The following is a 27,571-nucleotide window of genomic DNA, read 5'->3' as shown; positions in this document are numbered from 1 at the left end:
CATCATAGATGGAAGAAATGACTATCATTCAATTTATCAATTTCTCTTTATTTTGCACTTCATATCCATAAAAAACAGTAAGTTTAACTTACCTTAAAATCAAACGTGTGTTCCATATTTTTTTTAAAGTTTAGATTCAAGGAAATTGTCACTAGAAACCACAATAAATTAACTCTTATTCATCTTTTACTATTAATACTACATTTGTTTTGTTTGTTTTTTCTTTAACATACAAAAGAATACAATCACTGATTGAATAAAACCAATATTACATTAAACAAAAACAACAAAATAATAAAGTTTTTGGAAATGCATGGATTATTTTATATTCACTTTATATCTGTTGTCTTTCAGTCTTCATGAGCAGTACGGCAATGATTGGGCGTCCATTGGAACTGAGATGGGTCGTAGTGCGTCATCAGTTAAGGACAAATTTAGACTTTTAAAACCATGCTCACATCAAGGTATATATCTACCGTCAAGAGTCCTCAATCTCTCCTTTGAAATTTCTTTCATTATTTATTTTTAATAATAAACAGTCAATTATTCTGTAATCTTATTGTTTACTATTAAGCTCTGTCTACACTATCAAACTAGTTTCAGAAAAAAAGTGTGATGTATCCAAATATGGTAGTGATATGCAAAATATGGTAGAGATATGACATCATCATGTCCATATATGGGCACATCACACATTTTTTTATCACATAAAGTTTGATAATGTAGACATAGCTTTAGAATGAGAATATGTTTTTACACAATTCTAGGAAAATGGAGTCCAGATGAAGAACAACTATTGGCCGAGTCTGTTTATGACCTGACCGGCGCTGTGCCGGGGTCAAGTGTCACTACAGGTGTGTCATGGAACCAGGTCGCACAGCAGGTTGGAACAAGGTCGGAGAAACAATGTCGGACAAAATGGCTGAATTATTTAAACTGGAAAAAAACGGGTGGAACATACTGGTTGAAAGAAGATGATGACAAATTGATTGAAAAGTACGAGATTTTATTTATTTCTAGAAAATCTAATTGCTAATTGAATAACATACAATAAATTTGAAATTCCTTTCTGTACATTTCTGTATTACATTTGAAATATATACAACAAATATATATACATAAATAGGAAGATTAAACGAGACTTACCTGTAAGTTGAAGTTTGATCACTATTTTATGAATATGTTAGTGAGGTGTAAACTGAGATCTCAGTTTACAGCAAACGTATATGAAATAAAATAGTTAAATCATCTGTCTGTTAAAGCTGTTTTTAAAATAAAGTGATGTGGACTTTGGGACTTAGTTCGTGTATGGTGGGATCTAAGTCAGATTGATGATGGTAGGAAGTTATATTCTTTAAAGAGAGGATGAGAATAAATGAGTTATTGTATAAATATTATAGGTTAGTTTCAACAGAAGAAACAAGTGAAGGTGCAATAAACTGGGATGACCTAGCTCAGGGATGGAGAAGTGTGCGTTCACCTCAATGGTTACGAGCTAAATGGTGGTCACTCAAAAGACATGTGCCCAACCACAACACTCTTTTGTTTCAAGGTAAATGCCACACTTTCTTTGTGTAGAGTGAATCCAGTATTCATTCTGAACATGGGAAACGAGCTAGTAGGATTAGGAGCTCATTATTCTAAGCCTCGGCATTATGTGTTAAGGCCCATTTACACTAGGACGATAACGATGGACGATAAATATATAAACATGCATTTTTTTTTACATAAAACAAAATAAATTATAAAGGTTTTCGTTCTAGAACTATAGGATAATCATTTATGCTGTCTTTGATAAAAATAATATTTTTAAAATTCCAATCAAATGACGTCATGATAAATAAAAACAATAAAATCGTTGTATTGTCAGGATATTATTGCTCTTACTAATCATGACGTCATTTGATTGGACGTGTGAAAATATCATTTTCATCAAAGGAAGCATAGAAGGTTATTCTATAGTTCTACAATGAAAAGTTTTTATATTTCTTTTGTTTTATGTATGAAAAATGCACATTTGTCTATTTATCGTCGATCGTTATCGTCCTAGTGTAAATGGGCCTTTAGGGGTGGCCTGTTCCTTTCAATGCCGCCTTATCTTCAAGTGATTGAGTTTGCAGCATTATGTGTTAGGGTGGCCTGTTCCTTTCAATGCCGCCTTATCTTCAAGTGATTGTGTTTGCAGCATTATGTGTTAGGGTGGCCTGTTCCTTTCAACGCTGCCTTATCTTCAAGTGATTGAGTTTGCAGCATTATATGTTAGGGTGGCCTGTTCCTTTCAATGCCGCCTTATCTTCAAGTGATTGAGTTTGCAGCATTATGTGTTAGGATGGCCTGTTCCTTTCAATGCCGCCTTATCTTCAAGTGATTGAGTTTGCAGCATTATGTGTTAGGATGGCCTGTTCTATTCAACGCCGTCTTATCTTCAAGTGATTGAGTTTGCAGCATTATGTGTTAGGGTGGCCTGTTCCTTTCAATGCCGCCTTATCTTCAAGTGATTGAGTTTGCAGCATTATGTGTTAGGGTGGCCTGTTCCTTTCAACGCCGCCTTATCTTCTAGTGATTGTGTTTGCAGCATTATGTGTTAGGGTGACCTGTTCCTTTCAACGCCGCCTTATCTTCAAGTGATTGAGTTTGCAGCATTATGTGTTAGGGTGGCCTGTTCCTTTCAACACCGCCTTATCTTCAAGTGATTGAGTTTGCAGCATTATGTGTTAGGGTGGCCTGTTCCTTTCAACGCCGCCTTATCTTCAAGTGATTGTGTTTGCAGCATTATGTGTTAGGGTGGCCTGTTCCTTTCAATGCCGCCTTATCTTCAAGTGATTGTGTTTGCAGCATTATGTGTTAGGGTGGCCTGTTCCTTTCAACGCCGCCTATCTTCAAGTGATTGAGTTTGCAGCATTATGTGTTAGGGTGGCCTGTTCCTTTCAATGCCGCCTTATCTTCAAGTGATTGAGTTTGCAGCATTATGTGTTAGGGTGGCCTGTTCCTTTCAACGCCGCCTTATCTTTAAGTGATTGTGTTTGCAGCATTATGTGTTAGGGTGGCCTGTTCCTTTCAACGCCGCCTTATCTTCAAGTGATTGAGTTTGCAGCATTATGTGTTAGGGTGGCCTGTTCCTTTCAATGCCGCCTTATCTTCAAGTGATTGAGTTTGCAGCATTATGTGTTAGGGTGGCCGGTTCCTTTCAACGCCGCCTTATCTTCAAGTGATTGTGTTTGCAGCATTATGTGTTAGGGTGGCCTGTTCCTTTCAATGCCGCCTTATCTTCAAGTGATTGAGTTTGCAGCATTATGTGTTAGGGTGGCCTGTTCCTTTCAACGCCGCCTTATCTTCAAGTGATTGAGTTTGCAGCATTATGTGTTAGGGTGGCCTGTTCCTTTCAACGCCGCCTTATCTTCTAGTGATTGTGTTTGCAGCATTATGTGTTAGGGTGACCTGTTCCTTTCAACGCCGCCTTATCTTCAAGTGATTGAGTTTGCAGCATTATGTGTTAGGGTGGCCTGTTCCTTTCAACACCGCCTTATCTTCAAGTGATTGAGTTTGCAGCATTATGTGTTAGGGTGGCCTGTTCCTTTCAACGCCGCCTTATCTTCAAGTGATTGTGTTTGCAGCATTATGTGTTAGGGTGGCCTGTTCCTTTCATCGCCGCCTTATCTTCAAGTGATTGTGTTTGCAGCATTATGTGTTAGGGTGGCCTGTTCCTTTCAACGCCGCCTATCTTCAAGTGATTGAGTTTGCAGCATTATGTGTTAGGGTGGCCTGTTCCTTTCAATGCCGCCTTATCTTCAAGTGATTGAGTTTGCAGCATTATGTGTTAGGGTGGCCTGTTCCTTTCAACGCCGCTTTATCTTCAAGTGATAGTGTTTGCAGCATTATGTGTTAGGGTGGCCTGTTCCTTTCAACGCCGCCTTATCTTCAAGTGATTGAGTTTGCAGCATTATGTGTTAGGGTGGCCTGTTCCTTTCAATGCCGCCTTATCTTCAAGTGATTGAGTTTGCAGCATTATGTGTTAGGGTGGCCTGTTCCTTTCAACGCCGCCTTATCTTCAAGTGATTGTGTTTGCAGCATTATGTGTTAGGGTGGCCTGTTCCTTTCAATGCCGCCTTATCTTCAAGTGATTGTGTTTGCAGCATTATGTGTTAGGGTGACCTGTTCCTTTCAACGCCGCCTTATCTTCAAGTGATTGAGTTTGCAGCATTATGTGTTAGGGTGGCCTGTTCCTTTCAACACCGCCTTATCTTCAAGTGATTGAGTTTGCAGCATTATGTGTTAGGGTGGCCTGTTCCTTTCAACGCCGCCTTATCTTCAAGTGATTGTGTTTGCAGCATTATGTGTTAGGGTGGCCTGTTCCTTTCAATGCCGCCTTATCTTCAAGTGATTGTGTTTGCAGCATTATGTGTTAGGGTGGCCTGTTCCTTTCAACGCCGCCTTATCTTCAAGTGATTGTGTTTGCAGCATTATGTGTTAGGGTGGCCTGTTCCTTTCAACGCCGCCTATCTTCAAGTGATTGAGTTTGCAGCATTATGTGTTAGGGTGGCCTGTTCCTTTCAACGCCGCCTATCTTCAAGTGATTGAGTTTGCAGCATTATGTGTTAGGGTGGCCTGTTCCTTTCAATGCCGCCTTATCTTCAAGTGATTGAGTTTGCAGCATTATGTGTTAGGGTGGCCTGTTCCTTTCAACGCCGCCTTATCTTCAAGTGATTGTGTTTGCAGCATTATGTGTTAGGGTGGCCTGTTCCTTTCAACGCCGCCTTATCTTCAAGTGATTGTGTTTGCAGCATTATGTGTTAGGGTGGCCTGTTCCTTTCAATGCCGCCTTATCTTCAAGTGATTGTGTTTGCAGCATTATGTGTTAGGGTGGCCTGTTCCTTTCAACGCCGCCTTATCTTCAAGTGATTGAGTTTGCAGCATTATGTGTTAGGGTGGCCTGTTCCTTTCAACGCCGCCTTATCTTCAAGTGATTGTGTTTGCAGCATTATGTGTTAGGGTGGCCTGTTCCTTTCAACGCCGCCTTATCTTCAAGTGATTGTGTTTGCAGCATTATGTGTTAGGGTGGCCTGTTCCTTTCAACGCCACCTTATCTTCAAGTGATTGTGTTTGCAGCATTATGTGTTAGGGTGGCCTGTTCCTTTCAACGCCGCCTTATCTTCAAGTGATTGTGTTTGCAGCATTATGTGTTAGGGTGGCCTGTTCCTTTCAACGCCGCCTTATCTTCAAGTGATTGTGTTTGCAGCATTATGTGTTAGGGTGGCCTGTTCCTTTCAACGCCGCCTTATCTTCAAGTGATTGAGTTTGCAGCATTATGTGTTAGGGTGGCCTGTTCCTTTCAATGCCGCCTTATCTTCAAGTGATTGAGTTTGCAGCATTATGTGTTAGGGTGGCCTGTTCTTTCAACGCCGCCTTATCTTCAAGTGATTGAGTTTGCAGCATTATGTGTTAGGGTGGCCTGTTCTTTCAACGCCGCCTTATCTTCAAGTGATTGAGTTTGCAGCATTATGTGTTAGGGTGGCCTGTTCCTTTCAACGCCGCCTTATCTTCAAGTGATTGAGTTTGCAGCATTATGTGTTAGGGTGGCCTGTTCCTTTCAATGCTGCCTTATCTTCAAGTGATTGAGTTTGCTGTTGGAGTCCCCTGGGTCTAGCGTGTGTGATGTATGTCTTATTGTTTGTATTGTTTAATCCGGAATGAATTGAATTGAATTTCTTCAACCACTCTTTTACAGCTGAGTGGAACCTTGGTCTCTCTGTATAATAGTCAAATCTCTAAACCTCTATTTTCTTTGTGTACAACTGATTTATTTAAGAATTTACATTTACTGATTTCTTAATACAATTTTATTATAGAAATATTGACCAGACTAAAGTCAGGAGAAGTTGCGTATGGAACAAGACCTCGGAATGACCCATCAATGAATGCCAATATAGAGGCCATACACGGCCTACCAACACAAATTAAGATGTCGGATCTTATAGGAAAAAGTTTCACGTTACAACTACCTATTCAAATGACAAATCAAGGTAAGTTGTGCTCATTATCAATCTTCGTGACAAAAACATGTGATGCTTTTCTTGTCAAACTAGTTTGATAGTGTAGACAGAGCTTAAGTTGGTTACCAGGTTGCTGACTTTTTTTAAGCACATTGTGACTTTGGTATAAAGTTCTATATCAAATGTACAACATTGCTAATGACATATATTTATTTATAATTCTATGCCTCATGATGGTAATAACATCTTTTAACTTTTAATGTTGCTTCTCAAGTTCAGCTCTGCCCTAGGCCTTGTGACTGCTTATTAAAGCCTGATTTAAATTTGGCCTCAAGCCCCATTGCATGTGTAAACCCCATGAGAATGTTCAATTTGTAGTGGCCAGTGTTTATCATATTGTCCATAACTATTTTACAAAAGATGAATTAGCTGGCAAATAATAAATAAAACTTGCATTAACATTGATAAATTAAGTGCACTTTTCTGAGTTCATCAATTTTAAACTAGTTGTGTTATGGCCTTGAATTTAATAAGATTTGATGATGATAGTATTAGACTTTACTTGTTTATAATCGTCACAACTATATTATAAATGATTAAAATAATTATAGAAATAATCTTTTAAGCGCTGATCATGTGTGCATGTATTTTATCATTTCCTTTTTCTTTGAAGTGTTTACACTTCGTCGATTTGGAAATAAGACATAAAATAATTAATAAATGATTTAATATTTCATAAGACGTGTCTTCTATCGTAGAGTTGTGTTCGAATCAAGTATTTGCCCACCATGAATTGAATTTTGTTTACTTTTTAACGTCACATTTTTAAATTTTTAAGCTGTAAAGGAATTATAACATTCCTTGCCAAGCGCATATTAATTCTTTTCTTTTCTCCCTAGATAGAGATAAAATAAAAATTGTAAAACAGACGTAAACAAGTATAAAATACATTGTGTGTTTTTTTTTCATAGTTTTTGTTTTCAAGTTTTGAAAGTCTACAGGATTATTTAAAAATCTCCAATATTTCCGAAAATGTAATTTCTAAGGTTATTTTTTGTTTTGTTTTTAGTATAGTTTTTGTTTTAGTTTATTTCTGTACTTTTATATTAGTATCATCATTGCCCACATCCTTTTTAGATATAGACCCTCCTCACATTTAACTGGCTTTTTAGATCTCTGTTATAGGCGTCCTAGTAGCTGCTGTATCAGTATGTCACCGCTAGCTGCATTGTCATCAGCCTTAAACCCTAGCACTTGGTATTGCTAATTTCCCTATGAAATTCTTTATCATTATTCATCTTACAATTTGTTTCTATTGGCACAGGTTTTGTGACTCCGATGTCTTTTTTGATGATAAATGTAAATTGTGACATTATTTCCCTGTGGGCTCATTGTAACTTTGATTGGGAGTTACATAATTATAGGGTTCAGCAGCCAATTTGTTTTAATCAATGTGTATTTTTTGATTGGTTTTCTGTTATCAAATGTTATGTTGATGATAATCTGTGGTGATTCTGAGGAAGGCAATTATTTCTCAGTAAAATTCACTGTTTTTTAAACTTTGGTTTAGGCTACATAATTAGTAGTAAAGCTCTGTCATACCAAACTGTATGTGATAAAAAAATGTGAAAAAAAAATGTACCCGTATATAGACATGATGATGTCGTATCACTACCATATTTGGGCATATCACTACAATATTTGGGCACATCACACTGTTTTTTGTCAAACTAGTTTGATAGTGTAGACAGCTTTAGGACTGAAAAGCTCTGCTGAACTATTTGACTGAACCAATTAGCTAGAGAAACCTGTATGTAGAGTGTGCTTCATTGGTTTATTTCAGTTAAAATGTCAAGATTTTCCTATTTTCTGCTGAAACTGTTGGTGAGAAGTGATTAGAGATAGTTAATTTCCAATAAACTAATGAATCGTCTGTTAGTCTTCCCATAATTTCATGTCACTTGAAAGCAAAAGGAAGTTTGTGTTTGAGGATGTAGACGGGTTATTAGACCTGTAGAAAAAAAAGTAAAAAAATAAAATAAGGACACAATGATACTAACTGGTAGTACAGTGACTCTGCTACAGGCTAATTTACACAGACGAGCGGTAACAGTAATATAATCGATGTTATTCCTTATGAAGATATAATGCGGAGTGGATGGGCAGTTTCCGCTCAAGATACAGACTCTACATGGGACAAGCTACATCATGGTTTACCGCTCTTCCTATAGAAAAAAAAGTTTTCAAAAATATTTTGCTGGTAGTACAGTAGACTCTCCTAAAGGCCAATTTACACAGACAAGCGATAATCTATATTATTCCTTACATATTATACCATACAATGCTGAGTGGATGGGATGGATACCATACAATGCTTACTGGTACTGCTTGTCTGTGTAAATTGGCCTTAATAGTCTGGTCAATTCGGAATATTGTGCCATAATTTCTGGAACCAAACAACCCAAGAGTGACTGAGATGAGAAGTGTTTGATGACAATGACTAAATTAGTATGACTTCTCTTTTTGTGTTTTCTGATTCTATGTATGTTGCACAAATATCTGAAAGAGATGGTTAATTTATACTTTTAAACTTTTCCAAATGTCAATGAGTTTGCAAATATTCAATTAATTATATAATATGATGCAATGTATTAAATTAAATGACGAAATGATTCCTAATTCATGTGTTCCGTTTAAATGTGCGTCTCAGTCACATAGCATGTTAATTATTTTTGTAACGATTGGTCATGTCTTTGACATACACTCCTTCCTTACATCAATCACATCACAACTAAATTTCCTAGATTTTGTGTTTTACAAAGTTCAAATTGTACATTTCCTTTGGGAAAGTGAGACGTGGGCGGCAGACTGCGGAGTCGCTGCTATTTTAAAAGTCGAACATGCTTATAATCTTCTCTTCAGAATGTTCAACATCTGGTTTACAAATTCTATGCTTCAAAAAAATTATTAATTATGTTTTTGATAAGTATTTATCTGTAGTATGGTTGCATATTCATTCATTCATAAATGGAAAATTACTTCCATTTATTATTTATATGTTTGCTCTGAGATATACAAAACCAGATAAATGAAAAACTAACAATATATAATAATAATGATAATACAGTTTTCACCTTTTTATACGTGGGAATCAAAATAACATTAAAATACAGTGCTTATGGTGTCCACTTCCATCTCACAAACAATATTTATTTCTTTTTAAATGAGCACCTCAATTAAAGTAGATTTCCCATTTGAAGTATGTAATAATAAAATATACATCCTACTAAAAAGATGCCAAAATTGGCCCACTTAAACGTGTTTATCTTCTTCCAGATGATGGTTACTACCCAGCCTATATTACCACCTAATAACCCTCAATACTAGTATTTATCTTCTTCCAGATGATGGTTACTACCCACCCTATATTACCACCTAATAACCCTGAATACTAGTATTTATCTTCTTCCAGATGATGGTTACTACCCACCCTATATTACCACCTAATAACCCTGAATACTAGTATTTATCTTCTTCCAGATGATGGTTACTACCCACCCTATATTACCACCTGATAACCCTCAATACTAGTATTTATCTTCTTCCAGATGATGGTTACTACCCACCCTATATTACCACCTAATAACCCTCAATACTAGTATTTATCTTCTTCCAGATGATGGTTACTACCCACCCTATATTACCACCTAATAACCCTGAATACTAGTATTTATCTTCTTCCAGATGATGGTTACTACCCACCCTATATTACCACCTAATAACCCTCAATACTAGTATTTATCTTCTTCCAGATGATGGTTACTACCCACCCTATATTACCACCTAATAACCCTCAATACTAGTATTTATCTTCTTCCAGATGATGGTTACTACCCAGCCTATATTACCACCTAATAACCCTCAATACTAGTATTTATCTTCTTCCAGATGATGGTTACTACCCACCCTATATTACCACCTAATAACCCTCAATACTAGTATTTATCTTCTTCCAGATGATGGTTACTACCCAGCCTATATTACCACCTAATAACCCTCAATACTAGTATTTATCTTCTTCCAGATGATGGTTACTACCCACCCTATATTACCACCTAATAACCCTCAATACTAGTATTTATCTTCTTCCAGATGATGGTTACTACCCAGCCTATATTACCACCTAATAACCCTCAATACTAGTATTTATCTTCTTCCAGATGATGGTTACTACCCAGCCTATATTACCACCTAATAACCCTCAATACTAGTATTTATCTTCTTCCAGATGATGGTTACTACCCAGCCTATATTACCACCTAATAACCCTCAATACTAGTATTTATCTTCTTCCAGATGATGGTTACTACCCAGCCTATATTACCACCTAATAACCCTCAATACTAGTATTTATCTTCTTCCAGATGATGGTTACTACCCACCCTATATTACCACCTAATAACCTTCAATACTACTACTACTTTACTTCATAAGATAAACAACGAACCAATAAGATCACTTTAATCCTCATTATATATTACCTTCTTTTATCAGCTTGTAATGTTTCTTACACTTTGTAGTATTTTTAAGGTCAATTATTCATATAATCTTTGCTTACAATGTGCACAACATTCTGTCAACAAATTTCAAAATTAATTTACCACTGGGCTTACCCCCGCTTACCCCCGCTTACCCCCGCTTACCCCCGCTTTCTTTTTTTCCCTTCACTTGTACAGCCCTTGACACCTGTTAACACCGATTTTACTCTCGATATTTTACGACTGAAATTTGTTCATTTACCTCGTTGATAGAGACAAACACCATTGCATTTCTTCCCCCCAACATCCCGTGATTAATCGTTCTAAATTAATTATTTCCCATCGAATGTTAGCGTTCAAGGATAGCAATTTTTTTTTATTTAAAAAAGAAATAGTATTAATATTGGGAATAGTTATATTGTAACATATATGTCCGGGATTAACCTACATGTAGCTATTAATGATCTGACATTTCTTGTGGTAATTCTCTAAAATACTTTAATGCGTTCCATCCCAATTATGTTTCAAATAGATAAAGGATGTCTTTCACAATCTATATAGTTATTAAGTTATTGATATTAGTGTACTTTTGATTTTGACATCTGTGTGTGTCTGTGTGTCGTTGGTCTTGCCCGGACCAGAAATGCACCACAATTGTGTCAAGTCATTTAGAAAGCACATCCCAACTTTCCAACATTCTCACAATAGATGAAAAATGTCTTCAATTTTGGTGGAATATTGTAAATTCTGAAGAATAAGTTTTTTTTGTGTGTGAACTATTACATCACTCATTGGCTATTTAAAGATACTCATAATGAATAAAGGACACGCACAAAATTGATAATTAGCACAAATTTATTTCTGCCATTTCACGGTCAGTTGCTTTTTCAGTGTGTTTCACCCATCGTTTTTATTTTTCAATACGTTGTCGAATTTTATAAAAAGGAAGGCCATTCACTTTATCAGAAATGTGGTATTGTCATATCAATTGGTGACTATAAGCCAAAGTGTTTGGTTCAAGTTTAAGGCTTTGGTCAGTAATTATTACTTTAGCCATCTTTAATAAGTTAATTATCAAATCTGATTATATCGCTAGATGGTCAAGGACTCTAAATTGACAGTTTATTTTTTATTTTGTATTTAGCTTGCCAATATTACTTTCTGTAAACTATAATGTTTGGTCAACAAAATAGGTTGAGGATAATTAGAGAAACATAGCGTTGGGTATGCAAAAAGTTGGTTATAAACTCCAAAAAAATCCTATGTAGACTCACTATATATCCTTATAATACTGTATGGCAAACATATAAGATGGTAACATCGCATGCCTATAAGCTGACGTTCTGAATCGCGCAAATTCGTCTAGTGGAAACACAGGCTTAATAAGGGTTCCATTGTATACAGTACATATAAAAATCCAATAGCAGCAGGTATAAAGCTCTGTTTACACTATCAAACTAGATTGACAAAAAAATGTGATGTGCCCAAATATGGCAGCATTAATGCCCAAATATGGTAGTGATATGACATGTCCATATATGGGCACATCACATTTTTTTGTCACATAAAGTTTGATAGTGTAGACAGAGCTTTAGTAAACGGCTCTCAAAATAGACACATTTATGATAGAATTTTGCTGAGTGGCATAAGCAGCAGCAGATATGTCTTGCTCACTGTCTGTATTATCTTGTTTATTGATATAAAAACAAGCAATCTAGTTATTTAATAAATTAACATAATGTTGATATTTTGATGATTTACATCTTGAGTCATCTTGTACCAGTGATGTGATTAGCATTAATGCGCGATGGCGGAAAATGACATTAATAAGCTATTTCTCCTTCATTGGGTCAGACAGGTTAAAATGCTTCACATACACTCAGCAACTTTTAGTTTATTAATATTTGATTTAGTTTATTCAATGACAGTGACTAAAAAAATTCTTTTCTTTATTCTTTATTTTATACCTGTAAGATTAAGCTTTTTTTTTACATTTTTAGACAAAGTTCAACATGTGTTATAATGGTTTTGATTAAATCACAAAGATAGATAATTACATTTTACCTATAGCATAAAGAATAAATGTATATTATGTGTTTATCTTTACACAAAATGTACACATAGGCCTATTGAACCCCGGCCTTACTATAGATCACACATCAAGAGACTTAAACCTGTTTTTGTTATATTATGTGTTGATTTTTATGATGTCCTTGCTCCACCCATCCTACAGTCAAGTTTCTTACTTAAGTTTCCGTCTTGTATTTAGCTCTCGTCACCCATTAAATTGTAGCCCTAATTTTGGTAAGTACAGGGTGCTTTCAAAAGCCAAGTTTTTTAGTGTGTGCCAATAATGTACTTTTTAAACCTGTTTATCTCTACTCATCATAGTAAGTTTCACTGTAATTGAAATCAAACAAATCATCTTCTATAAATTAAAGCTAGAGGACATAATAGTGTAATAAAAGAAAAGGAGAAGGCAAAGAGACAATCTTATTCTTCAGGCCCTCAAAGATGTACACATTTAAAGTATCCTCCGCAGTTGCCTACATGTTACTATTAGTATCTGTTTCTGCTTCATAGGACCGAATAAACCATTTATTTCAATATAGATTTAAAATATAATTTTTGCATTTCTGCTCCTAAATCACAGTTTAAATCAGTGGGTGGTTGACGGAAATCCTTAGCCGTACCCAAAATGCAATGTCCTGTTTCTGCTCCTAAATCAGTTTAAATCAGTGGGTGGTTGACGGAAACTGTACCCAAAATGCAATGTCCTGTATTTCTGCTCCTAAATCAGTTTAAATCAGTGGGTGGTTGACGGAAACTGTACCCAAAATGCAATGTCCTGTTTCTGCTCCTAAGAAATTTGGGTTAATTTATTCACACGGTTATTAACCGGTTATTTTTTTGCAGCAGAAACAGGAACTTAATCTTTAATCAATGATTCAAACAAAAATGTTTCTTTGGTTTCATTTATAACTAGTTAACTATTTCTTTGGTATAAATTGTGCAAATCTCTTTAAATTCAAAATCAATTTAAATTTGATTAAATAAATCATAATGACTGTTAAGTCAGCTAGACTTAACGACTGCTTAAGCACAAACTGGATCTATTCCAAATTATAATACTAAATCAATAACACATATTTCTTGATTTTCATAATTCTGAATAATTGTTCAGTAAACTTTGACTTTAGGAAGTTTTTCCTGAATTCTCTTTTTCTCATGTTGTAAGATATTGTGAACTCAATACTGTGCAGAGCCTTTTAGTTTTTGTTGGTGCATATGCCATTGTATACTGAATTTATAAAGTTATTTGTACCGTGATACAACTTCTTTTAACATTGTTCAACCGTGACAAAAATAGCAATTTAGATAATCTTGTTGCCACAATTTTAATTGATTTTACTTCTATCGTAATACTTTAATATTAAAGTCAAGTTAACCAAACCAGTCCTAACCTTTTGAGATAACCGTTGCATTTGACCTTCACAAGTATGGACATATAACTTTTTATAGGTCCATGTGTATGGAACGCCTCCTCTGCCTTCAGTTCACATTTATCATGCAGTACACACCAATCGTCATGCAGTACACACCAATGGTCATGCAGTACACACCAATCGTCATGCAGTACACACCAAACATCATGCAGTACACACCAATCGTCATGCAGTACACACCAAACATCATGCAGTACACACCAAACGTCATGCAGTACACACCAATTGTCATGCAGTACACACCAATCGTCATGCAGTACACACCAATGGTCATGCAGTACACACCAATCGTCATGCAGTACACACCAATCGTCATGCAGTACACACCAATCATCATGCAGTCAAATATTGCGTAATTTATACCGCCACCTATCGACAAAATCGAATACCACATGACGTTTATTAGACGGTTGTAAAACTAAGACTATTTATTTCTTTTTCTCTTCTTATTTTATGGAATTCAATAATTGCAATGGCCTCCTAGCCGCGCCTGTGTCTCGCATAATAAATTATTGTATATATATAAAAAACAGAGCATTCACAAAGATGTGTAGCGGTTAAAATAAGTACAGTATGTCAAGCATAAAATAAATCTTAGAGTCGATGGCCTTAGTTTTACAGCCGTCTAATAGACGTCACGTGATATTCGATTTTGTCGATAGGTGGCGGTATAAATTACGCAATATTTGACTGCATGACAATTGGTGTGTACTGCATGATGTTTGGTGTGTACTGCATGACGATTGGTGTGTACTGCATGATGTTTGGTGTGTACTGCATGACGATTGGTGTGTACTGCATGACCATTGGTGTGTACTGCATGACCATTGGTGTGTACTGCATGACCATTGGTGTGTACTGCATGATAAATGTGAACTGAAGGCAGAGGAGGCGTTCCATACATGTGATGCTCTTGTCAGTCTGTTGTGTCAGTCTGCGATTTGTATTGTGTTGACGTGGTGCTTCTCTGGCACATCCTACCCTCATAAAAAAAAGAACAAAATATATTTATTATCTTTAATTTTGCCACAAGCCTGCAGTTGGCAATGCTTTTCCTCTGGTCAAGTTGGGCACTGGATAATAGAAGCACTTGATCAATGTTAGGACCAATCAAGGTGCTTTAAACAGTCCTGGCTTTGTTTGTATCAAACCTGTTAGTGGCAGTAATTATCGCTGTTGGTTTTGATTGAATAAAATAAAATTTTAAAAATAAAATAATGTAGTTGTATGGTAATCCAATGGATGGTTAGTTGGTGAAAAGAACGCTAGGTGATCATACCCAGTACCGTTTTGATTTTACGATCATTTGGAAAACCACCTCACGATGAAATAATTTATTTTCAACAAACCAATAGTGAAAAATAACTGTAAGAAGTTATCACAGTGTTTCATTGTTAGGTTAAAATACTGTTGAGGTTAAGTTACTACATTCATCGATGAGTTACTGGGTTGATCAAACTCGTAAACGTTAAACACATCGTTTTAATGAAACACAACACAACTAAATGTATTTAAGTTATACTATCCGTACTTTACTAGTGATGTATAATGACAAATTATAACAACATTAAGTGGCTGATGTGATTAATAAGTGAGCGCCGTTATTGAGACATCATGTTCTAGACCGTTTCAACGTAGCTGTTTACCGGCGATGTTTGACTTACCAGTGAGTAACGATAACTTGCCATAATAATACATTCTGTACATCGGTGAGTTAGATTGATCAACATCTTTTAAGTTAACCAAATATTTAATTGGCGTCCATGATCATCATTATTGTTTCACTGCCTGTCGTTTAGTTGTTGTTGGTATGTCATGATAAAACAATTCATATTACATTGTATATATTGTAATTTATTGTACATACTTGTTAACTTAGGCTATATAGTGTTAACTATTCTCTGCTGTAAGCAGCTTGCTCAATTTTATTCATTTGTCATTTCCTTTTCTGTCTAATTTAAATGTTTGAATGTGACCTTTTTGATAATGTAAATGTGAGCACAGAATATTTTAACGAAGATAACTTAATTTCTTCACTTGAACATTCTAATTTATCATCAAACTTTTCTATATTTGGACTAAACTGTCGTAGTGTTGTTAATAAGTTTGACTTAATCTCAAACTATTTAGACTCACTCGTACATGCCTTCTCCGTCATTGCCTTCAGTGAAACCTGGTTAACCGAAAAAGATAATATTAATCTATACCAGTTACCAGGCTACAGTTTGATTCACAATGATAGGAAAGATAAGAGAGGTGGTGGGGTAGCGTTCTATGTTACCAACAAACTAACATATATTATTAGAAATGATCTGTCATCTTGTATGACTGAAGCAGAGACTATTTTTATTGAGATTGAGTTAGAATCAGGAAATAATGTTATTTGTGGTATAGTTTATAGACCACCCTCACGTTCCTTGCAAAAGTTTGATGATGAATTAACATGTGTAATGCAAATGATTAATCTAGAAAAAAAGAAAGCTTACCTTGTGGGAGACTATAACATAAACTTACTCCAACAATCTACCGACAACACTATCCAATCACACTTAGACACAATATTTTCTCAGTCATTTCAGCCAATCATAAAAAGTCCTACTAGAATATCCAATAATTGTGCTTCAATAATTGATAACATTTATTGCAACATCGATTCTTTTACTACGTCCCTTAAAAGTGGAATACTTATTACTGATATTTCTGATCACTTCCCAATATTCTGTGTAGATACTTTGGAAAAACATAATAAGCAATATCCTCGATTTGTATATAAACGACAATACTCTCCTCAACAAACGGAGTATTTTTTGCAAGAATTACAAAGTAATCAGTGGAATGATGTGCTATTCTCAAATAATGCGAATGTTGCTTATCAAAATTTTACAAACACTTTAAATAAAACAATTGATAATTGTTTCCCTTTAAAACGAATTAGAAATAAGGCGAACAAGTTAAAATCTCCTTGGATCACAGCTGAAATTGCCAGAGCTATCTCTCAAAAACATAAATTATATAAAAAGTACAAACAAAATAACACCACTACTAATAAAAGTACGTACATACATTTTAGAAACAAGTTAACCACTACTATTAGAAATCGGAAAAAAGAATATTATATGGTCCAGTTTGAACGAAATAAACAAGATATTAAAAAAACGTGGACAATCCTAAATGATATAATGGGTAGGAAAAAGACTACCAATTTGCCTACAAAAATAAAATTGGGTACTGAGACTTTCTCTCATAATGATGAGAAAGCTGATGCATTCAACTCTTTTTTTATTAATATTGGAGAAAAACTAAATAATAAATTTAGGCATGAATCTCAAAATGAAGAAATCACCCACAGAACTTTCTTAAAGGGAAATTTTACCTCTTCAATGTTTTTTAAGCCTGTTACTGAACATGAACTTAACCACTATATTAAAAACACAAAGAATACTTCTCCTGGCCATGATGGTATAAGTGCCCAACTCATAAAATCTGCTTCCCCGTTTATTTTAAAACCTTTATTGCATATTATTAATACGTCATTATCATCGGGCTGTGTCCCGGCTGATATAAAAATTGCTAAAGTTATCCCGGTATTTAAGAATGGTGACATCTCCGATATAAATAATTATCGGCCTATTTCCATTTTACCTTTTTTTTTCCAAAATATTTGAGAGGATTGTGTATGATCAAACGATTTGTTACCTCTCAAAATATAACGTACTGAGTAAAACACAGTATGGATTTAGACAACACCATTCAACTAGTCATGCTTTAATACAATCGATTGAAAAAATCACAAACGCTATTGAGAATAAAGAGTTCACACTAGGAGTTTTCCTTGATTTATCAAAAGCGTTTGATACAATCGATCATGATGTATTATTAGATAAGTTAAGATTTTATGGTATAAGAGGAGTTCCGCTAAACTGGTTCTCAAACTATCTTAAAAAAAGACTACAATACACATTTATTGTTAATACTGCATCTAGTAAAATGACAGTAAACACTGGAGTTCCTCAGGGATCCATATTGGGTCCATTATTATTTCTTATATTCATTAATGATATTAGTCTAGCATGTAACCATGTAGACATGATTATGTATGCAGATGACACAAATGTGTTTTATAGTCACAATGATATTACTCAAGCTTTTGATACAATGAACCAGGAGTTATCTATACTTTCGGACTGGTTTATTGCTAACAAATTAACGCTAAATGTAAACAAATCAAAATATGTTATATTTAAGGCTAGAAATAAGTCAGCTGACACTACCTCACTAGAATTGAGGATGGGAAATGAATGTATAGTAAAAGCTACTGAAGTTAAATTTCTAGGCTTATTTCTGGATGAAACTTTATCGTTTAATTTTCATGTAAATGAGGTAGCAAACAGTATTTCTAGAATAATTGGTGTCTTAAACAAAGTGAAGTCTATGTTATCAAGTAAAATCTTGTTAACGGTATACAATGCACTTATATTACCTAGAATAACGTATGCTATCACAGTATGGGGTGCTACTTCTGCTACAAACTTAAACCGTATACATATTCTCCAGAAAAAAGCACTTAGAAATATTTGTCATGTTCATTTTATGCATCCTTCTCATCCACTTTTTATTTCAACCCAAACATTAAATATTTTTGACCTTTATACGAAACACACTGCTATATTTATGTATCAATATAAACATAATCTATTACCTGAATCATTTAATAACTTATTTAGTACATCTGCCTCATTCCATAATTACTCAACTAGAAACAGGTCAAACTACTGTCCACAACTAAAACGCACCAAAGTCGGACAGCAATGTATTTCCTACCAAGGAACACATATTTGGAACAATTTAACAGACTATATAAAACAATCCCCCACTTTAAGTTTGTTTAAACAGAGATTAAAGCAATATTATAACAATAGAAATATTTAAGTTAAGTAAATCACATTATGTTATTTTGGTTTGTTCTTTTTGTTTGTACTAATTGTTTGATCTTTTTGTTAGGGTTACATGCTTAAAGCACTTGTGCTTATTTTGTATCCCATTCCATTATCTTATTATTTGTATTGTATTTGTATATGTTTTTATTTTGATTATGGAATAAAAATGTCGATGAATTGAAAAAATTGAACATAGTATAGTAATTTGTATATTTTCAACATTAATATTATTCCAACCAATTTTTTTAATTAGGAAAGGAAACATCAAAACTTTTAAAAATAAATGTTCAATAACATGTTGAACACAAGTTTTCATTTAAAACACTTGTTTTTACTAATATGCTATTTCCTATTTTGTCTTTACAGATGGTAACTGTGACCCGCCAACGATAGCAACTGGCGATGATGATTTGACCGCCCTCACCTACCACACTTACGAAGTAATCCCGTCATCGATGACTTTGACATCCTCTAGTGCACTCTTTATTCAGAGTCCAACCAGTCACTCATCTTGCTCGGACCCGGCTTCTGATCACATGATCACTTCCACCGATCACATGATCACTTCCAATGATCACATGATTGCTTCTACAATGCACATACCAGTAAGTTAAGGTTTTCATAATTATTGTAAATTCTCTCTTAATTTTGGTACTTTTTTAACTGGATGTTGTTGTGGTAGGAAGATGTGGATGAGGTTCCATAAAATGAATACTACCCAGCTAAGTTTTACCTGCCAAACTGCACAACTACTCTATTCTAAGTACTGTTTAAACATCTCCGCTTGTTTGTATCCACTCTGTCCTTTTACAGCCATGCTCTTGATTGAAGATAAATTTACTTTCACACGCTATCAGAATCAAAATTGACAGACCACACAAAATAATATTGGACAGAGCATTAAAATCATAAATTGAAAACTTTTGGTATCAACCCAGAGAAAGTGACATATATAAGGGACAGAATTCAACATATCTACATTGATAACACATTACCATGCACATTTCCTCCTTCAAACTAACATTTATTTATATTCACATGATATAATTGGGCATATGTGATCAGTTTCCTGATGTGCTATCAATGTTGAATATGTTTATAACATTATTCATTCATCAATCCCCTTGACATCCACTCCACCCCTTGAGAAAAATCTCTTGTATTTTAAGACATATGCAAGTTTTGATAAGAAATTGTACTCAGACATTATTAAATTACTGAATTTATTAAAAGCATAAATTTGGTTTAATTTGTAAATGATAAAAGCTGTGCAGTGGAAAACTAACCTGTCAAATTGTGCAAAAAAAATTGCATTATTCATAACAATTTCCGTTTTTTTTCCATCTTGGATCATGAATGGTTACATCCTAAATAAATAATTATTCTTTTTAGTTTACTGCCAGAATTCCTAAGTTTAGGAAGCTCTACTTCAATTAGTGTGTGTTCTAACTAACACTCTCTTTGCACTTGTTAATTCTGATTTGATAATGTACATGTGTTGCAGTGTTTTCTAGTGTGTTTTCCATGAAAATACCGTGTGTTTCCTCTTTTGTCTTGGTGATGGATTCTCTTTATTATTAGTGTCGTGCCAATTCCTAAATTAGGAAGCTCCGTTTTAATTAGTGTGTGTTCTAACTAACACTCTCTTTGCACTGGTTAATTCCGATTTGAAAATGTACATGTGCTGCAATGTTTTCTAGTGTTTTTTCCATGAAAATACCGTGTATTTCCTCTTTTGTCTTGGTGATGGATTCTCTTTAGTGTCGTGCCAATTCCTAAATTTATTTTATTTTTTATTTTATTTCATCATCACCCTACAGTGACCAAACATCACCATTAACAGGGTGGAAAGTCTTAAAATATAACATATTATATACAAGCAAAAATCAACAGATAACAAGACAACATTTAAATATTACTGACATTAGACAAAACCTTGTGACGGAAACAAGCAAGGGAATCAAACAAAATATCAACAGATCCATCAATTTTACATAGTGAGTGGTATAACTTCCTAAATTAGGAAGCTCCGTTTCAATTAGTGTGTGTTCTAACTAACACTCTCTTTGCACTGGTTTATTCTGCTTTGATAATGTACATGTGTTTTACTTCTAAATGTTGCAATGTTTTGTACTGTTTTTCCATGAAGATACCATGCATTTCTTCTTTTGTCTTGGTGATGGATCCTCTTTAGTCTTGTGCCAGAATTCCTAAATTAGGAAGCTCCGTTTTAATTAGTTAACTAACACTCTATTTCCAGTGTTTAATTTTGCTTTGATAATGTAGGCCTACATGTATGTTATACTTCTAAAAGTTGGAATGGTTTAGTATCATCAGTGTCACTTCCAGGACATACCATGCCGTTCCTTTTCTTGTCCTTTATATATTATCATTTATAATATATCCTTTCACCTGACCAAAGGTTTGCCAATGTAGTCTAACACCTTTGTACTTACTTAGACCTAGATAAGTTGATTACCCCAGGTGCATAACCTGTTTCTCAGACCCTGCAGGGGTTGAGGTACCTGGCTGTGGTCCAGTAAGTTTTGAGCTCAGTTATAATGTTATTACTGGTCAGTGTCCAGACTTCAAACTTTTTGAGAATTTTAGACCAATGAGACCAGACTGTCCAAAGGACACCCAGATACAGTAGCTCATATATTACACAAATTTTGTCTTGGCATCTTATTCAGAAGGAAGGCACGTCTTAGTCCCATTTAACTTGATTATTTTTAGTTGTTTATTTTTTTAATTAATTTTACTAAAAACTATATTTTCTCCACAGTGATAGTCATCATTTATTCGTTAATTTTATTCAGGATGCATGTAAGTCCGTACTGCAACCTACTTAGTACGGTCCTAAGTTGGTAACCTACTTAGTAGGGTCCTAAGTTGGTAACCTACTTTCTAGTAGCATTCCTTTAGACACCTGTGAGGCAGGAAGTGCCGTTCTACCTCCTTTCACCTGTAAATTATTTGAAATGACAATATTCTGTAATTCTATCATGGTTCAGCGACAACCAATTCAGGCAGACGATGATGTAATTTGTCCGAGGTGAAATGCCAAATTAACTCATTTATTTATCAGTGAGTTCAAGATTCTGCCACTCATCTTTAAGGCTCTGTCTACACTATCAAACTTTATGTGACAAAAAAATGTGATGTGCCCATATATGGACATGATGATGTCATATCACAACCATATTTGGGCACATCACCACCATATTTGCACACACTTTCTTTGTCAAACCATGGAAGAAATAATATGGTCAAACAAGTTTGTAGTTTTAAAAAAAAACTTGCAATGTTTGTTCCATTTATGGCAGATTGTTCGAAAGTGTGACTCATCTTATGCGTACATACTTGCGTACATGTGGCTGCAGTAATAGGATAGCCACGTCCAAATCTAAGCTACTGACTTTTACATTTAAAAAAATGAATACAACATTTCCAATACAGTATTCACAGCAACATGATACCGTACTTAATAAATAAAACAGACAGTAATATTATGTGACAGTTTGAGGAAATACAAATTAAACAGAATTAAAAATTAAGGGGAGGGTCAGGTTGCTTGGCCTCTGTTTCTATACTGTTATTTATTGCATGGTCACCAAAAAGACTTTAGGAATGACATTTTGGTGTCACTCCCGGAAATCGGAACATTTACTCATCTCAATTTTGAAAGTAACATTGAATATACATGTACTAATATCATCCTTTATTTCAAATAAAAAAACATAAGAATGTAACAAACATCGCAGGTGACAGCTTGGAAGAGCAAGCATATGCAGGACAAAGACAAAGCAATTAAAAGAAGATAACATACATAAAAAGGTTATTTTTTCATCCAAATTTCAAAGAAAGATATTATTTTGTTGTAATCATACCCAGCATTTGAACGAAGTCAAAATAATTTGTTAAAGAGTACATTATGGATTTCGGACAGAGCTACGTCTTATAGCACTTAGTTCTCTCGCAACCCCTTGACCGTGTCAAATAAATAAAAACATATATAAATCCAAAGGCAAATTAATGAAAAAAATGACAATGCTGTGGGTATCAGCTGCTGGATCTCAATGGAGATACAAAAAAAAGTGAAAAGCTAAATCAATATATATATATATATATATATTGTGTACATTAAATATCTTGTAATTGCCAACATACTTTTTCGATTTTTAAGAAATAAAAATATTTTGTATGATTGTTGAGACTTATTAGTCCATCAGCACGTTTTGATTTCTTGAAACAAATGCAAGATTTCCAAGGAAACTATAAAAACTTAAATTTTGATTAATTGGTACAGATATCTCAAAAATAGATTTTGATTGATGACTGATGGACAGCCGGAAACAGAATTAGAATAAACAAAATCTGACATGAAATCAAATTATACAAAATAAAAATATTGGTCAAATATTGGATTGTGTATTAAACTAAAAAAGAGTAAAACGTAAATTACCGATTGATTTAGAAACTTCTGTCATCCATGTATTAAAAAGTTTTGATGTATGATCAAGTATGCTTTATGCTTTTTCTGCATTTCTTAGATTTTGTATAGTGGGAACTTAGTCTTACTATTCTTTAAAGTACTTTATGAACTTAAAGTTGTATTAATCCCTTGAGTGTTTGGATTATGTTCAAGACTCATTATCCATCATACACAATTTAACCTTTGACCTCAACATTTTATATTGATGTATATCTTAGTTTTGATAACTTAGTGGAGGTCCCTTCTGTCTGTTAAAAAAGTATTCCGGGAATTTTAGTTACAAAAAAAAATTATGCTTATAAATTTGGTGAGTTTTTTCTGCTTCTATGCCAAACTGGGTTAAATAAACTTAGGCTTCGTGCAGTAAATTTAGTTTCTTCAACATTCTTAATGAAATGTCCTATATCTGTCATATTTGGAGTAAACAAAAGGTTTATACAATATGTTTGTTAATGTTATTTTTGAACCATGTCTATTTAATGTTAATGCTCTCCTTAATAATTTTTCTCACATGTCGAGCTCTCAGGATCGCCAGAAGCGGGAAGATCCTTAAGTGATCGATAATTAAATAAGTCTGAGTAGATTTCTGGAGCATAATGATAAGAGACGAATCATTTGCTGTGCTTAGGTCCAGTCGGTATTTGAACCATGTACAGATATATAAACCATGACTGTATTTAAGCAAAGGAAAAACCAGTTTATTTGTCATCAGAGTTTGTTCATCTTTTACTAATTGAATCTGGCATCTTGATAGTCTATTTTTAGACATTTATCCTTTTTGATTTTTATAAGATAAAGTATATAATACATTAATCTATGTAATAGTAGTATGCAGTTAGTGTTTACAGGAAGGGGCATGCTGCAGTGAGTGATTCTCCAAAGAACATGTCTGTTGGTGTGCGGGTGGGGGAGTGGGGTAAAAAAGTAGGTCATGTTTGTCTGCAAATTTTTCTTTTTATTTTGTTCATTCCTGCCGTATAACATTAGAAATGTTTTATATATATTTTTATAATATATTTGTTTATTGTATAGGAATAGATTTGTTATTTATTTATACTGGGTAACCTTTTCAGTCAAGGACTGGTCTCCCAGAGTTATTACCAGTGACTGTGTGTGTACTGCTGTAGTGCCATGGGGTAACCCCCCCCCCTACTTTTCTCGAAAGATGTACTAGGTTCTTTAAAGTGCACACGAGCTAGATGTGTACATTGGACCTACGGTTTATAGTCCTTATCCGAGAAGACTCGTTCTACCACCAGAACCATGGAGTGAGTGAGCCTCGAAACCTTGCTGATGTTATGACTACATAATTACGTTTCCACTGTCTCAACCGCTCTGATACTCACTACTCATAAAAAATCACATTTGCTTTTTTTTTCCTGAAGGCAACTTCACTCGGCAACGATAACGTAACAGTTCAACTCAACCAATCAGCTCAAGAGCATTTGATGATGAACACGCCCCCAAACACTGACGAAGGTAAGTGTCACTTATACAACAACTAAGTATAGTTTGTATTAAAACAACATAATTCACTTAAGAAGGTGAGTTAAATAAAACCAATTTGTGAACTTTGTTGACAGATTGCAATACACATTGTAAATCAAATTCATATTTAAATATCAGTTTCATTTTTATAACCTCAATCAAATATTAAATTTATTTCCATCTTAAATTATTACATTTCTGTTTGTATTTTTCACCCCTAAATTATTTTAAGATTCATTCATAGTCATAGAATTATTCTCAATTTAAGCATGGGCTTATAGGTCCATGATTTAAGTATCGGAGGGAAACCAGAATTTATTATAGGTCCATGATTTAAGTATCAGAGGGAAACCAGAATTTATTATAGGTCTATGATTTAAGTATCAGAGGGGAACCAGAATTTCCTTGTTGTCACTTTAATCTTAACATCCAATAATGTTATTAGCAGATTATAAACCAACACTTCTAATCTTGTTGAACACAGTATGTGGTTCAACCTTCCTTTTCTCCGTACTATTCCTTTAAGGTTGAATCAGGCTGTACAATAACCTACAGCCTACATGTGAATGGGGAGAATATCCTGTGTCTTGTAGCCTAACTGGGCCAAATTGCACACAGGTGTGGACGACACGTACAAGAACTTTCTTCTTCATTAAGTGTCGCTTCGTGATGAATGCTGCCATCAAATTGCACACATTTGGTTGTTATTTAGAGGCAATCATACATGAAAGCCTATTATATAACACCTATATAAATTCCTGTCATTTGATTGGACGAATGTGGGTCACATGGCGTGCAATAGTACGCACTATTCAACGATTGTTAAATAGTACTTTTTGAAACATTTTTGTGTACGAAAAAAAACCGTCTAGATGTTATATAAAACAAATAATGAATGTTTTGTATTCGTGTAATGGTACAAATAATGGCACTTGGTGAATGATGAAAGGTTATATCAACTCGGCTTTGCCTCTGTAGCAATAAAGTTGTTTTGTATAGCTTTTTGCTACGCTACACTGGCGAAAATGTTCCCTGATAACCTTTCATCATTCACCTCGTGCCATTATTTGTACCATTGCACTCATAAACATTCATTATTTGTATACTAATTTACACACATAAATGTAACCTCTATGTTGACCATAAAATGATGCCATACATTTCAAATTGAAATACTATAATTATAGTATCTTCCAGTTTCGTGTTACATATATTTATAATTTCTAGTTATACGTTGATTTAAGATTCATATGCAAATTCTATGTACATGTCTCCTTATATCGTGCCCACTAGCACACTCATACAGTATCAAGCTCTGTCCACACTAGCACACTCACACAGTATCAAGCTCTGTCCACACTATCAAACTTTATGAGACAAAAAAATGTGATGTGCCCATATATGGACACGATGATGTCACATCACTACCATATTTGGGAATATCACTACCATATTTGGGCACATCACACTTTTTTTGTCAAACTAGTTTGATAAGTGTAGAGAGAGCTTTAGACAAGATGTAAGCGTCAAAGGATATCCGAAGATGCTTAATAATTAGTCTTGACCAGGTGGACATCATTAACGCAATTGACCACTTGATATCAACTGTCAGTTAGCAAGTATTAGAACTTAGCAACAGATGAGGAAACGGTGGCAGTTATGGCATCTTCCTATAATCCTATTATCTTTTTTTAGTTATCTAACTTTTCAATTAGATTAAGTTGACATACTAGTTTAAACAAAAGTGCAAAGTACTTTTCCATCTGAAAATAGTATTTTAAATTGTATTCATTTTTTGGCCGTTTTGGTTGGCAACATTGACTTTATTGATTGACAGGTAGAGGGTTATACCGTTGAACTGGTCCACAAAAAGCGCTCCTGTGTCAGGAGTCATACCACCTATCTGGTATGACAGCAATATAATTCTCTACTGTTAATCTTTTACCATTATGCCTAAACAGTTGTGTTTTAATTAAGAATGCTATTCTTTTTTAACAGTCATCCAATATTTTCAATATATTGTTCGTGTTTCGTATATCATGCCTCGTCTTCCATGAGATGTTAAGCTTTTATTCTGAAAATTCAAATGTTCCAATAAACCGTTGAAAATTTACTTTTTACTGTAAATCATTGTACCTTGAATTCTAAATCTTTTTAAAGAAGAAGATTTTGATACAAAAGTTTAAACTGCAGATTTTCTGAAGGATAGAGCATCATTGAACTCCTGACCTTACCCTTGTGTCAACCATTTATGTAGTATTAGAATTAAACTTTTTATTGTTAGGTTGTCTTTTCACTTAAGTCAAGTTCATTAGTAACAGGTAGGTTAGAACGCTTCAGTGTCGTTGTTGAATAGATAAAGGTGAGGCTTAGAACAATTAAAAACGGAATTATGAACTTGTAGGTGGATGTAGGCTTAAAGGATGAGCACAGATATTGATGCAGGGGTTACAAACACAATTAACTTTAATGCGATACGCTTCACAAGCAATCCATCTTTTTACATTAGACAAGGTCTTTTTGTTACAACTCTTTTGTTTTGTCAATGGTCCCTAGTTTCTGTTAAACTGTAGACAGGTGAAAAACACCTTTATGAACCCATTTTCTGCTTCTTAAG

General features: G+C 34.5%; 1 protein-coding gene across 4 annotated transcripts in view; it reads left to right on the top strand.

Annotated features, from left to right (window-relative positions):
- LOC140058571 (cyclin-D-binding Myb-like transcription factor 1) overlaps positions 1–27,571 on the top strand; it is a 53,474-nt gene that overhangs the window by 6,409 nt on the left and 19,494 nt on the right. For all 4 annotated transcript variants that reach the window (XM_072104249.1, XM_072104246.1, XM_072104247.1 and 1 more), the window contains exons 9-14: positions 355–464; positions 768–996; positions 1,401–1,552; positions 5,847–6,020; positions 19,338–19,576; positions 24,852–24,945. In XM_072104249.1, the coding sequence (XP_071960350.1) occupies positions 355–464; positions 768–996; positions 1,401–1,552; positions 5,847–6,020; positions 19,338–19,576; positions 24,852–24,945 (998 nt within the window). The remainder of the gene's footprint in view (positions 1–354; positions 465–767; positions 997–1,400; positions 1,553–5,846; positions 6,021–19,337; positions 19,577–24,851; positions 24,946–27,571) is intronic.

The sequence above is a fragment of the Antedon mediterranea genome, chromosome 9 (assembly GCF_964355755.1).
Source record: "Antedon mediterranea chromosome 9, ecAntMedi1.1, whole genome shotgun sequence".
Classification (NCBI taxonomy): domain Eukaryota; kingdom Metazoa; phylum Echinodermata; class Crinoidea; order Comatulida; family Antedonidae; genus Antedon; species Antedon mediterranea.
This window is presented reverse-complemented; position numbering and strand designations above follow the sequence as displayed.